The 12,989-nt window shown below is 36.0% G+C and overlaps 1 protein-coding gene across 1 annotated transcript in view; it reads right to left on the reverse strand.

Annotated features, from left to right (window-relative positions):
- Positions 1 to 12,989, reverse strand: part of FERMT3 (FERM domain containing kindlin 3) — a 577,997-nt gene that overhangs the window by 119,579 nt on the left and 445,429 nt on the right. Inside the window, exons 9-10 of the mRNA XM_044075734.1 lie at positions 10,127 to 10,176; positions 2,803 to 2,927 (exon numbers count right to left, since the gene is read on the reverse strand). Of these exons, the coding sequence (XP_043931669.1) occupies positions 2,803 to 2,927; positions 10,127 to 10,176 (175 nt within the window). The remainder of the gene's footprint in view (positions 1 to 2,802; positions 2,928 to 10,126; positions 10,177 to 12,989) is intronic.

The raw sequence follows: 12,989 nt of genomic DNA on the forward strand, positions 1-12,989 counted from the left end.
CTTCAATTTTATCCTGTGCCATCTGTTGCTCTGTCATATGGGAACTCACTGGCCTATCACTCCTCAACATTGACTGTATCCAAGTTTCCACAGTCTCCTGTTCCATCCCTTGCTGCCTAGCTTTAAGTGAACATTTATACTGATTTTCTGTGGAAGGCTCCAAAATAACTTGATATGGCACCTGACCAATTCCTTCCTATTCCACTGGTTGCCCCTTAATTTGGATATCCATTACTCTGTGCTGTTGTGGTGGTTTCTGCATTAGATTTTCCACACTGAATCCTTCACTTCGCAGGTACTCCATAACCTCAGTTTCTGTTTCTTTAACTTCTCCATTACTGATCTCCTTTTCTACTTTTCCTCTTTGTCTTCTTATTTTTTGTGTTGTAAGATTTTCCATATCCGGGTTCCTTTGCCTGTATTTCTCTTCAAGTATCTTTGGTGCTGCTCTTTTTGTATTGGTTAGCTTTGCCTTCTCCTTTGCATAAATATTACACCATATTAAATCTCTTTATCTTTCTCATATTCATATTCCTTCTTTAGATGTCTCCTGATCTACCTGCTTCTCATTACTTTGGGGACTCACTCCATCATGCTGTGATGCAGTCTGTATTAGACCTTCTACATTAAATCCTTCACTCTGCAGACACTCATTAACTTCAACTTCTATTTCCTTAACTTCTGCTTTACTAATCTTCTTTTCCACATTCCATCTTTGTGATATTAATTTTCTTATTGTGAAATTTTTCATATCTGGATGTCTTTGCTTATATTTCTCTTCGAATAATTTTGTGACTGCTTTCTCTATATTAGTTAACTTGGCTTTCTCCTTTGCATAAATATTGCACCATATCAAAATCTCTCTTTCTTTCCCATGTCCATATTTCTTTTTTTACACTTTTCAAAAATGTCTAGGTTTTGTTGTTTACATTTTTTTGCACTTCCTCAGATGCTTCTTTTTCCAAATAGATCAAAGTTTCTTGAGCTATATACTGTTTTTCAAAAATCTGTTGCATTAATGAACACAATTTTTTCTTTGAAGTTTTTCCTGTGAAAGTATTTTTCTTTCTTCTAATTTATCTCTTAATCTCTTTGTATAGCCTCTGTCTGGTAATTCTTGGCTTTTTGCATAATAGTAACAATACATAATTTCTTTCTTGTCCTCAATAGTCCACTTTATTGTCTTTATGGCTCTTCTTTAGCCTATCAGTTTTTGTGAGTTTTGTGGACTGCTATTTCATTCTACAACAGGGGGGGGGGCATCCTCCTCTTGGGCCTGGCCTAGCCCCATTGTAGGAATGTTTCCAGATTTTGAGGATTCTACACTGTCATTTTTTTTCCATCTGGGCACCGGTGTGCCTACCAGGATTGGGCACTTTTTTATCCTGGGACTTGTGCACCCAGCTATCTTTTTTTTGTTTTTGACTTACTTCTGTCTATGATATATGCTATATAAATACAGTCTGTAATATCAGTGTTGCCTTGGTGAGATTTTGTGAAAACAGGGTCCACCTCATGAAGGTACTCACCAAGACTTGAGGATGAATTCAACTTCAGCACCACTACTCTCCTTTGCTTGCTGACTTTTCATCTCTACATTAGGACTCCTTTTCAGTGAGGCTGACTGTATGTCCCTGTAATCAGCTCAGCAGTTTACAGTAACCATAAAAGAAACAGTAAAAAAGTAACCATGTGATGAAAGCCATGTCAATTACTTTTCAACCAACTCAGCATGTGCCAGCAGTCTTCTCAGTCATGCTCAGAGGAGCTTTTCCCAAACTGGAATTGCTTTTTATGGTTATGTAATTATGAAACAGTCAATTCATAGATTATAACTGACTTCATACATTTAATCCTTCCACATCCCCAAACTGCTAATGTTTCAAGCAGAGAGCAGTCCCACGTGTGAACAGAGAGCGACAGATTATTAGAGACCATGTCAAAATAGTCTGAAGTCCCCTTTACAATGCTTGTAGGCAGACATCTTATCTTTATCTTTGTTAAAAAAAAAATCTGTTTTGTGGTTCAGTTGTGTAGTCAAATGACAAACCATGAGAAGAAAACATTTATGAGAACATAAACTAAAGTCCAGTGTTAATATCATGCAGCTCAGTGGATAGTCACCAGTGACTGAGAGGATGTAATGCTTTGAATCATAATAACTTGTGCAGGGCTGCCGACAAATCACTGAGCTCTATCAGTTTACATGTCCTCTATGGAGATGGTAGAGGGCTTGTGAATATAATTATGAGTCCATTAGATAGTAATGTTACCCGTCAAGCACAATATGTGATAGAAGGACTTATAAGTACAGTAAACTGGGCTGAAAAAAAAAGGTGTCCTGTGGGTATGCTGATTAACTACCACACAGACTGGGAGCATTTAAAGCATTCTAGTGCAATAACTTGACCATGCAAAATAATATTTCTCCTTGCCTTGCTGAATGGACTTCAGACTCAATGAGAGGCTGGAAAGCCTTGGCGCACAGTAAGACAAACATGATACAGTATCATGTCAGGGTTGTGTAGTAGTCACTACACAGAGACTGTTCAGGACATTTCAGGAAAAAAATAGAAATTCAAATAACTAATTGGGAGCTGCAATATATTAGTCTGGAAATTGAGCAAATAATGGTTTCCTGTCCTTAATTTGAAGAAAGCAGCAGAACTTCAGTAAGCATAAACCACTGCAATGCCACTGAAGTTTGACAAATAAAATAACTGCAAGCATCATTCACAGGACAGGACTGCACACACATGGAAGAAGAGGGTGCAGGATAGTTTAAGACTTACAGAGACTTACCTTTGAGATTCATTTCTTGAATGGGCTCTCCTAAAACATCTTCCTTGCTCTTATAGTATGAGATAGAGGTCTCTTTAAAAATGACCCAGTACTGCTTATATCCTTTTAATGTGAGTCTTTTAGGCCTGTAAAGTATAAAATGATAATTTAATTAAGAGGTTATCATCACGAGCAGTTAAGATATGTCAGCTTTCTTCATTAAATTCATGCTGGGTTAAAATTACAAAGCTATGCATTTTAATAGCTCCACTACATTCTGCACCTGTCACATCACACTTCCCAGAGACTTATTTACTGTCATCAAATGGAACAGCACACAGTACAGTTTATCCATGTCATTGTGGTATATCTGCTTGCATGGCACATCTCACTTTGTTGTGCCTCGCTATGTGCTTTAATTTTTTCCATATAGGACATATTTACATACTGTAACTGGCAGAATGCAAATTTATACTGTTATCTGCAATTTTGGTTACTTTGTTTCTGTTACTTACTTTGGTTGATGTTGACAACAGACCTCAAAAGGCATTGTTGCAGCAGGCCATCAGATGAATTCAGAAGCAATTACAGGTAAACAAGTAGTCCTTAACTGTGAAAATACATTACTAAGTATGTAAAATATGCCTTGACGGGATGAGTGATGTAATTTGAATTTCACACTAGTTTTTATCATTGTCTTGGCAAGTGCTTGTTTGGTAATTTGTTATTAATAGTACTCTTTACTGTCCGTTTTTTCTAGTCGACTTACCCTGTGGTGGCCTCTGATTATCTATTCATTTACCTTTTGTCAGAAAGACATCTTTTGATTATGGATGTACCCTGTTACTGATAATTGGTTTGCCATGCACCAAGACTCAAGTAAATTGCCAGGCTCCATCACACAAAGAGATGAAGCCCTTACTGTGACCAAGGCAAACGGTGCCCTGTTGTGAGCATCCTCTTACTGACTTAATTATATAGTCACCTCCAGTTACACCCCATTCTCACAAGACTGCAGTGGTGTCATCATTTATAATATATCTGAACTATTTAATATGCTAATGCATTTCGGTCCCGCCATGCTGTACATTAACGTACATACAATTAAGTCCAGCCCATTTTCTAAAATATCTTCACAGCAGCATGCACCTACATATTTTAAACTTTATTGACATCTTAAATAAATACCTAGCTCACCAATATAAATGATATATAACACTTGTAACCCTAAAACTCTAACCTTCATTGCATCTCCTTCACACTGATTTCATTACACCTTTCTTTTTCTTTATTTCTTTCTTTCTTCTACTGCACCCTATTAGATTACCTTCTTACTCATGTTCTGAGAAATTGGAAATGTATGAATTTATGCATAAACATGCACGCGCGCACACACACACACACACACACACACACACACACACACACACACACACACACACACACACACTGTTATAAAAACGTTCACAACACCACCTCTGCAGGAGAACCCCCCCCCCCCCAGGTATAGATGCAGTATCTAACTTCTGGCTAAAAGAATTAACAGCTTTACATGAAGATTTAGCCCTGAGTTAGAACTACCAATATGTGTATCCTGAACAGACACCAACCTGGTTAACAATGGGGAAAAATCATACTCCTCTTTAACAGTGAACTGCAAGCTATCCTAAAGACTGTAGACCAATTACATGCCTTCTGGCAGTGTATAAAGTATATACTGGAATTGATGCTGACAGAGTTTATAATCATTTACAAGATAACTCAATTATGGCAACAGAACAAAGGGGTAAAAAAGGAAAGTCACATGGAACAAAGGGTCATTTGTTATTAAATAAAATCATAATGGAGAACTATAAGAAGAGGAAGAATCTAAGTATGCAATGGATAGATTACAAAAAAGTATTCATGGATAAAGAGGTGCTTATAGATGTATAACATACACCCTACATTCATCAATTACATTACGGTGACCATGAAACAGTGGCAAACCAATCTGTAACTAAACCATGACAAAGGACAAATTATTATCCCAAGGGTAAAAATTCAAAGGGGAATATTCCAGGGTGACTCTTTGTCGTTGCTGCCGCTCTTTTCTGTTGCCCTTAACTCGTTAGGCTTTCTACTTAGCAGATTAGATCATGGTTACAACTTGGTTCCTAGAAAACCTTCCCATCTTCTTTTGTGGATGATTTAAAACTGCATAGTTCATCAAGTGAGGAGCTGAAAGCACAACTGCAAGTTGTTAAGGATGTCATTTTTTTTTATAAATGTGCAAAAGCAAAATCTATAGCAGAAAAGCTGCAACACCAAGAAAATATCAGTCGAGGACAAGAATGTGCTATAAAGGAACTTGTGCAGGAGGGAGTGTATAAATACTTGGGAATTGATGAAGGTATTGACGATAAAACACGAAGAAATGCAAACAAAACTCAGTAAGGAATATTTTAGAAGACTAAAATTAATACTGAAAGCAGGCCTGACATCTAGGAATAAAGTCCGAGCTATATACCAATTTGCCCTTCCTGTGCTTTTATCGCAATTATTTTTATTGAAAAAAATTAACAACAAAACATTGGTGTATGCTAACAGAAACATTATAAAACAAATATATATTGAAAAGAACAATAATAAACAACAAATAAGCTAACTATTTACAAGCTGTTCCTGTTCCAACTTACATTTCTGGGTTGTTTGACTTGTCCCAAAATGCTATGCATAAGTTGGACAGGAAAACAAGAAAAATGCTTCATGCTTATCAAATGATACATAAAAAATGTATACCAAGATTATATTTTCCTTGCTCAGAAGGAAGTATGGGTCTCCTGAAAATTTATTACATGTATAGATCTGCAATTGTAGGACTGCATACATATCTGCTGACTTCCCCAAATCCAAGCATAGGGAAAATTTTAAAACATGAGGAGAACAAGTCTAAGATGACTTCCCTGCTTAGTTTAGCAGAAGCATATCAGTGTCAAGTGGGAATGGAAATCAAACCAGAAGTAGACAAACATCAGGCAGCAAGTGAATGTGCCAAAAAAAAAAAAAAAGAAAGAACATAAGACAAAGGATCAGATGAGAAGGTAAGACATGTAGAAAAGGCATAAATATGGTTGCAAGTACAGAAAACCCCTATAACAATCTCATGTCAATCAGGATCTGACGCAAGAATGTTTAAGGAGAGGTGCATTTAAATCAAAAGACAAGAGATTAATATTGGCGGCCCAGGATAGTGGACTATGTACACATTGGTTTACAGAGTCCATTGAACATTTGGGAGAAGCAGACAAATGCAGCTTCTGTAAAACAGAACTGGAAAAAAGTCGCACATCTTGTTGCTCATTATTTAACGCTAAAGGCAGAAGGACTGCACTGAAAGGCATGATAATGTGGAACGACTGTTGCGCTGGGGAATGTACAAACATTATATTACTGAAGTAGCTGCAAACATCAGACATAAAGCATTACAGAGAATGATGATTCACGTGGCATCCATTACCAACAGTTAAAAAACAATAGATGTGAGAAAACCAGATATAATAGTCCGTGAAAAGAAGACAAAAGCAGGCGTGATAACTGAAATTACTACACCTAGTGATTACGGTGTCTAAAATGTACAGAGAGACACAAGGTCATAAAATACCAGGATTTGCAGGCAGAAATGAAAGCAATGTGGAAAAAGGATGCCCAGATATTTTGAATAGTAGAAGGAGCAATGGGTTTCATAAAAAACAATTTATAGTCATATTTAGTTATGCTACCAATAAGTGTAACTCTATATGAATTGTTGAAGGAGTCAGTTCTGGGCACATTATGGATGCTGCAAAGAGCACTTTTGGTTAACATCATACAAAAAATACAAACTTCATGAACTTTAATCATACTTTGACTTACAAACGGGATCCATTCTCAACAGAATATTACAAACCTAAAAGACTTGAAGAAATTAAAGTCAGATTTTTTTAAATGTTTTCTTAACATTTTAAACTTGTGGCATGCAATGTGTGAGAGTACAGGCATTATCAATTCATCTTTTACAGCTTGTCTCTGAAGTCACACTTTCCTATAAATGAATACTCTTTTGTTAATCTTTTGTGCTGAACTGTATTGGGTAGACAGGCCCTACAATATAGGTATTTAGTTGTGGTGAGAGCACAACCATTACAGCATTATAACATCATGTCATTATTTTACTGCCAAATTCTGGTAGGAGTGCAGTTTACCTTCACCTTTATCTTTATCTTCAGGTTGTGTTACCAATCAGCTACTCATGCTTGCCTTTATTTTCTGTATACTCATACCTTTTCCTTTCCTCTCACTACATAAATGCACTAGCCTTCAGTGGGACTACACCATGATTTACAATACACATTATACAACAAAGCCTTATTCAGCACATTTCTTCATTTCCTCGAGCCTTCCTTTTGCTCTGGGTACCTGATCACATCAACACATCTTCTTCTATCTTACTAACTTTTCCCTCAGATCTCTTTTCATGATCTTTTCTTTCATCCCCCATATAACCTTCACATTCATACTTCACCATGTTTCTTATCCACATCTCTTCTGTTCCAGCATGGTTGTCATTCCTTGTTTTCTTGACCATTTTCATCTCTGCTTGCACCAGCTATTTCTTTGATTTTTATGTTTATTTTTGCAGTTAGAACTTAGTTTTAGTTAATCTCAGTCCTTTCTCTTTCTGTAACCACTCCTCCCCTTCTGATCTCCCCTTTGTTTAACTACGTCCTGCAAACCTCCAGATACTCTTCCTTCCTATTTACAACCCACTTCCACTTCTTCTTTAGACTCATTTTAGCTGAAAAGGGGATTCCCCTGTCTTTAACCATACTCACTCTCTTTTTACATAATTTTTAGAATATCGCTATTGCAAAATCCCGTTTTCTATTATTCTTTCAGCCTCTGTGCGTTTCATTTTCACGGCACAATTAATTCTGCATCACCTCCCTTTATTTTACTTTTTACCTTTCTTGCATCTCTTCAAATTACCATCACCACTCTTAAGTCACTTCCCTTACCTACATGATAAAATCAAGGTGCACAGTTCCTACTTATTCCAGCGTCTCATGCTCTCAACACTAATGGTGCACACTAAAAGTAATGCTCTTTCACCAATTCCACTCTCAACATACATATCACAGCTCACCGCATAATACATTCCAGATCATAACAATTTAATTATTATTTTTCCCAACTACTTCTTTAAATCATTATTACATTCTGTCCTTCCAAATAGCTGACCTCCCTTAGTCAGCACAAGCTTCTTACATTGATCTCTTGTCTACTCCTCCTTTACCTCTTTGTTCTTTGGATATCAATCTAAAACCAAGCCCATTCCACTCACGCACACTGATACACTCCTCTTTCCCATGCCATTCCTTCTCAATAAGTCTTACTTACTAATATCACTCCTTCTTTTAAAGGCCTATGAACTGAATGTATAAAATGCTGTACAATAAAGAATAAAATAGATCTCCTTGCATCCTGGATATTCGATCAAGGGACAGATATCTTATCAATTTCAGAAAACTGAGTAAAACAAGATTTAGTTGTTTCTCTTCCACTTATTCAGTGCTGTTATTCTTTTTTGATAACCATCCTGACAAATGTGTAGGACAAGTCATGCTTTCAGTTAAGAAACACTTTAAAGCCACTTACTTAGCCCTTGAAAATACACATTTAAATATATACCCAACATGTGATTATTTAAATTACATTAAGAGACACAACAAAATTATACTTTCAATACCCTATATCTTTCTTCGGTTAATTTGCTTCCAGATGTCTTGGCCACTCATTCTACCAAAAGCAAGTTTATCATACCTGATAATCTCTCTCAACTGGATCACTCCCTTCCAACACACACTGTGTCAACTCTCCGACGGCCTTATGCAGTTAGTCAATGTCCCCACTCATCCAAACATAGTTCCACAATTAGTCAATGTCTCCACTCATCCAAACATACTTCCACAAGCCAGCTGAGTTCTCGATTTAATCCTTGCTAGTATTCCTGAAAAATGCGAATCCCTTACTGTCTTACCTAATACAGTTGGTGATCACTGCTTTGTTTACTCTGGTTATTATTTTAAGTAATAAATCTAAATCCCCATCTGTTATAATTATAGACAGAGCTTCCTCCAGAAAAATGAATTTTGTTTTTGCTTTGTGATCTGCTAGTTAGCAAAGATTAGAATACTGTATGACACTAATGTGGTAGACAAATGCCTATATTTCACCTCTCAATCCAATACTTTTCATAACCATTATCATCCAATAACTAGTTTTTAACTATTAACAAAACATCTCTGAAAGAAATTTGATTCACAATTTATTATTTATCATTATAAATGGCTGTTTTCTCTTAAATAACTCACAGAATAGATTGCAACAGATCACATCTTCAGTAATATAGAAAAAATATATTGAGAGATGGCAGGCAGCCTTTACTGGCAGTAAATGTAAATTACAATCTCCTTTTTTGTATGTTATCCTTCTAGTCTAGTTTCTTTATAAACCATATTTGCCTCACTGGTATTACCATCCTGAGTGTACTGATGTGTCGGGTCTATATTATATCCTCGAATGCTTAAAAAAGCGAACGTTGATTGATCGAACTTATTTTTGTGAAACTGCAAAATATCGAAGCAGCAGAAACTCAAATTTTTTCCTAGGGAAAGAATTTGGTTGTCCATTTCTGTTGCTTTGGTATTTTCAGTGTTATGGTGGAAAGTTACTGGTCGGATTCAGGTGAGTGTGCGATTGTGTGGATGTGAGTGTTAGGGTGATTTAGGTGAGTTAGGGTTAGGGCTCGGGTTAGGTGTGTGTGCGATTGAGTGGACATGAGGGTTAGGGCGGATTTAAGTGAGTTAGGGTTAGGGAGCGAGTGAGCTGAGTGTGCGATAGTGACAGACCTTAGAGTTAGGGTTTGGGTTAAGGTAAGTGGGTAGTTAGTGGTGTGTGCATAGTTTAGTGTAGGGTTAGGTATCAGATTTTAGGTGTATGCGTGTGGATTTCTGTTTATTTGGTGTGCTTGTGTTGTGTGTATGTGTTTTGGATCAGCAATTTTTTTCCCTGGGAAAAAAATCGCTGATCTGACAGTTTGAAATTGTAAGATTTCGCTTAAATTAGGTCGATCAATCAGCGTTCGCTTTTTTAAGCATTCGATGATATAATATAGACCCGATATGTCACACACATCTCCTTATGAGCTTCAAGACAAACCCTATAAGTTATGCATGATCTGAGTTCAGTACATTTATAAAACTAAGCTTAATTTAATCCAAAGACTTGCAACCTGAATTAAGCCCTCTGTATTGGTACAACTTACCTGAAAATTTTCAAGTTGTCTTTTAACTCTGGGATGGTAGTGATGCTGTCCTGCAATCGTGAACAAATAAATATCAGTGTTTGTAGTAATCAGACTGACAGAATAAAACCCCTCATTATAATACCAGAGTTATCTAAACTCTGTATACCATGTGTTACCAGAAAGATACTGCAAATAAACATAACTTATTCACATTATTACAGAGTGATTTATCACATTGTAGCAAGTATGAACAACTACATTGTACTAATTATTAAGCAATTTGTTAACCTTTCCTGTTTTTATAAAGTATTTGTCTTTAGCTCATGAAAGTTTTCTACTGCAAATTTGATTTCAAATATTTATAGCTTAATCTGTTTTTGGTTATTATAATCATTGTTCAGTTTACTTCTTCTTTGTTATACACTGCTTAGGCAGTTAGGCACTATAATAAAGATGAACTTGAAGAAGAATATATAACCTCAAGCCATGGGATTCAGTAAAATCCTCAGTTCTTATGTTAGTTGCCCATCTTAGATTGGCCAATTAATGTAATGGCAGGAAAATGTGATTCAAAGGCAGATATAGCAGCAATGAGAGAGACCTCATTATTGGCACATTACCACGTACCTGAATCAATCACTGCACTGTCTGACTTGACCATGCACCGTGTTATCAAAGGCACCCTCCTGATTCTAATACACACACACACACACACACACACACACACACACACACACACACACACACACACACACACACATTGTGTTTTTACAATGGTCACACTTTCCTCCTAGATTAAAATTTCTGAAGTGAGAGATTTGTGTAAAGCCTTGATGTCTATTAGGAATAAAGACTGCTGGGCTTGTTGGGAAAAATCCCTTCACTGGTTATTATACTTAATGTCAGTCTCAGAAACTCAGTCTTTGGTTCCAGGAACTTAGTGTGCATTGCATTATGTTTATTCTTAACTGTCGCAAGAGTAGATAGTAAAGCCTGCCATAAATAAATTTAAAGCTAAGTGCAGCTAGGACAGTGCAGGGGAAGAGCCACTGTTTTAGTGATAGGGGGGCAAGTAGCTTTTCAAATGGTAAAATAATGATGCTTCCTATGGTGTGCATAGACAAAGAGAAATAAATCAATACAGTTTGTTCAGTGAAATCTGCAGTGTTGTGTTACATGGGGTGTAGAGGGCCATGATCAGATTAGTATATTTAGGTTGAGGAGGAGAATGCCGGATAGATCCAAGATCATTGACATGTCTTGTTAACTGCTCTGCAATACAAAAATTGTTATGACTGGGGTGGGATAAACTTATTGGATAAAAATTAGTGAAGAAAAAAAAAACAGAATTTGGAAGAAAATTTCCATCAGAATCATGTTACGTATAAGGCTGCTATCAGATTAGAATTATAAATGAGTTCTACTAAATCTTCTTAGGGGAAAATGTTTCTAAAAAAAACTCCCAGCAAGTGCTAACATCTACTCAAGAGCTTACTATAAACTCTGAACAGATTAAAACAAAATGGGTGCAATATAAGATAGCCATATAAAACAATATGAAATGTTTAAAACAATGACTGAAAAACAAGTATTCCAAATTCAAGACTTAGAACTTTCCTTAAATGATACTGGTGGGAGGCAAAATGAAGATACACATTATGCAGCATTTCTAATGAAATAGAATATTTGGGTGAGTAATACATTTAAAACTTAGGAAACAGAGAAATAATTAATAAATTAAAGACTTAGGAAACAGAGAAAGAATTAATAATAAAAAAAAAAATATTTAATGTTCCAGAAGTAGAAAACATAAAAAATAAGGAAGGAATTATACAGTAGTAGCTGGAGTTCTAGAGGAAGTAGAAGTAAATGACCTGACGAGCTCCTTAACTTCTTGGTAACCAGAATTCTTAAGTATTCAAGAAACAGTAGCATAGCTAGGTCAGGACAAGAGGGGCAACGGCCCCAGGTGCAAAAGTTTTGGGGGGGCACTATCAGCCACTCTCAATCATTCTTTAATGAAATATTGGCTATTAAAAGCTGTATTGTATTTGTGGTTAAAGCTGAGTGCTGTAGTGTTCTGTGTGTGGTCTAAACTGTAGCAACTGACTGCTACATTGTAGCAAACAGTTTGCCATGGTTTAAAAGTAAAACTAAAAAATCTTTTTTTTAAATTAAAACCTAAGCACTGTAGTCCTCTGTGCAAGTAGGCTATAAACTGTAACAACTGTCTGCTACATTTTGGCATGAAGTTATATCATGACTAGAAAATACACACAGAGTAATAGGAAAGCCTATACTTACAAAACTTTCAATACATCCTAGATCCATAGCTATGAAATTTCTCTCTTGGACAGAAAATTAATTCTAAAATCTGCCTGGATAAAATAATCAATACAGATCAGACAAAACATCATAAGATTTCATGAAGACTATGCGACTAAAACATTGGAAAGAATAAAAGACTGCTGACCATTGGTCAATCTTTTTAAACAAAAGTTACTACAAACTATATCTGTTACCTCCAGCAAGGAAATATATTCTTTTCTTGTGGTCCTTGTATATTTAACACACAGGAAGAAAAAACTCCCTGTATGCAGAGCAGTAACATTATTCTCAGTCATGAAAACATGGATTTGTCCATCTCTAATCTCTGAAATGATCTTCTGAGAAAATACCTGGACTGAAGCAGCTAGTAAGAAATGTAAAGTTTAAGCTGCCAATTGTCCATTAAGAGAAGAAAAAAACTTAAGAATTTTACTCTTCCCCTTACATATACTTTCTGGATTAATATTATAATGAACAGGGATTTCGAATGGTTGAAAGAAATAATCTAGAAATCTTAAATGCACTCTGTATATAGTATATACCTTTCTTGTTA

This window comes from Protopterus annectens, chromosome 6.part1 (assembly GCF_019279795.1).
Source record: "Protopterus annectens isolate FY-2018-M chromosome 6.part1, PAN1.0, whole genome shotgun sequence".
Lineage (NCBI taxonomy): Eukaryota > Metazoa > Chordata > Ceratodontiformes > Protopteridae > Protopterus > Protopterus annectens.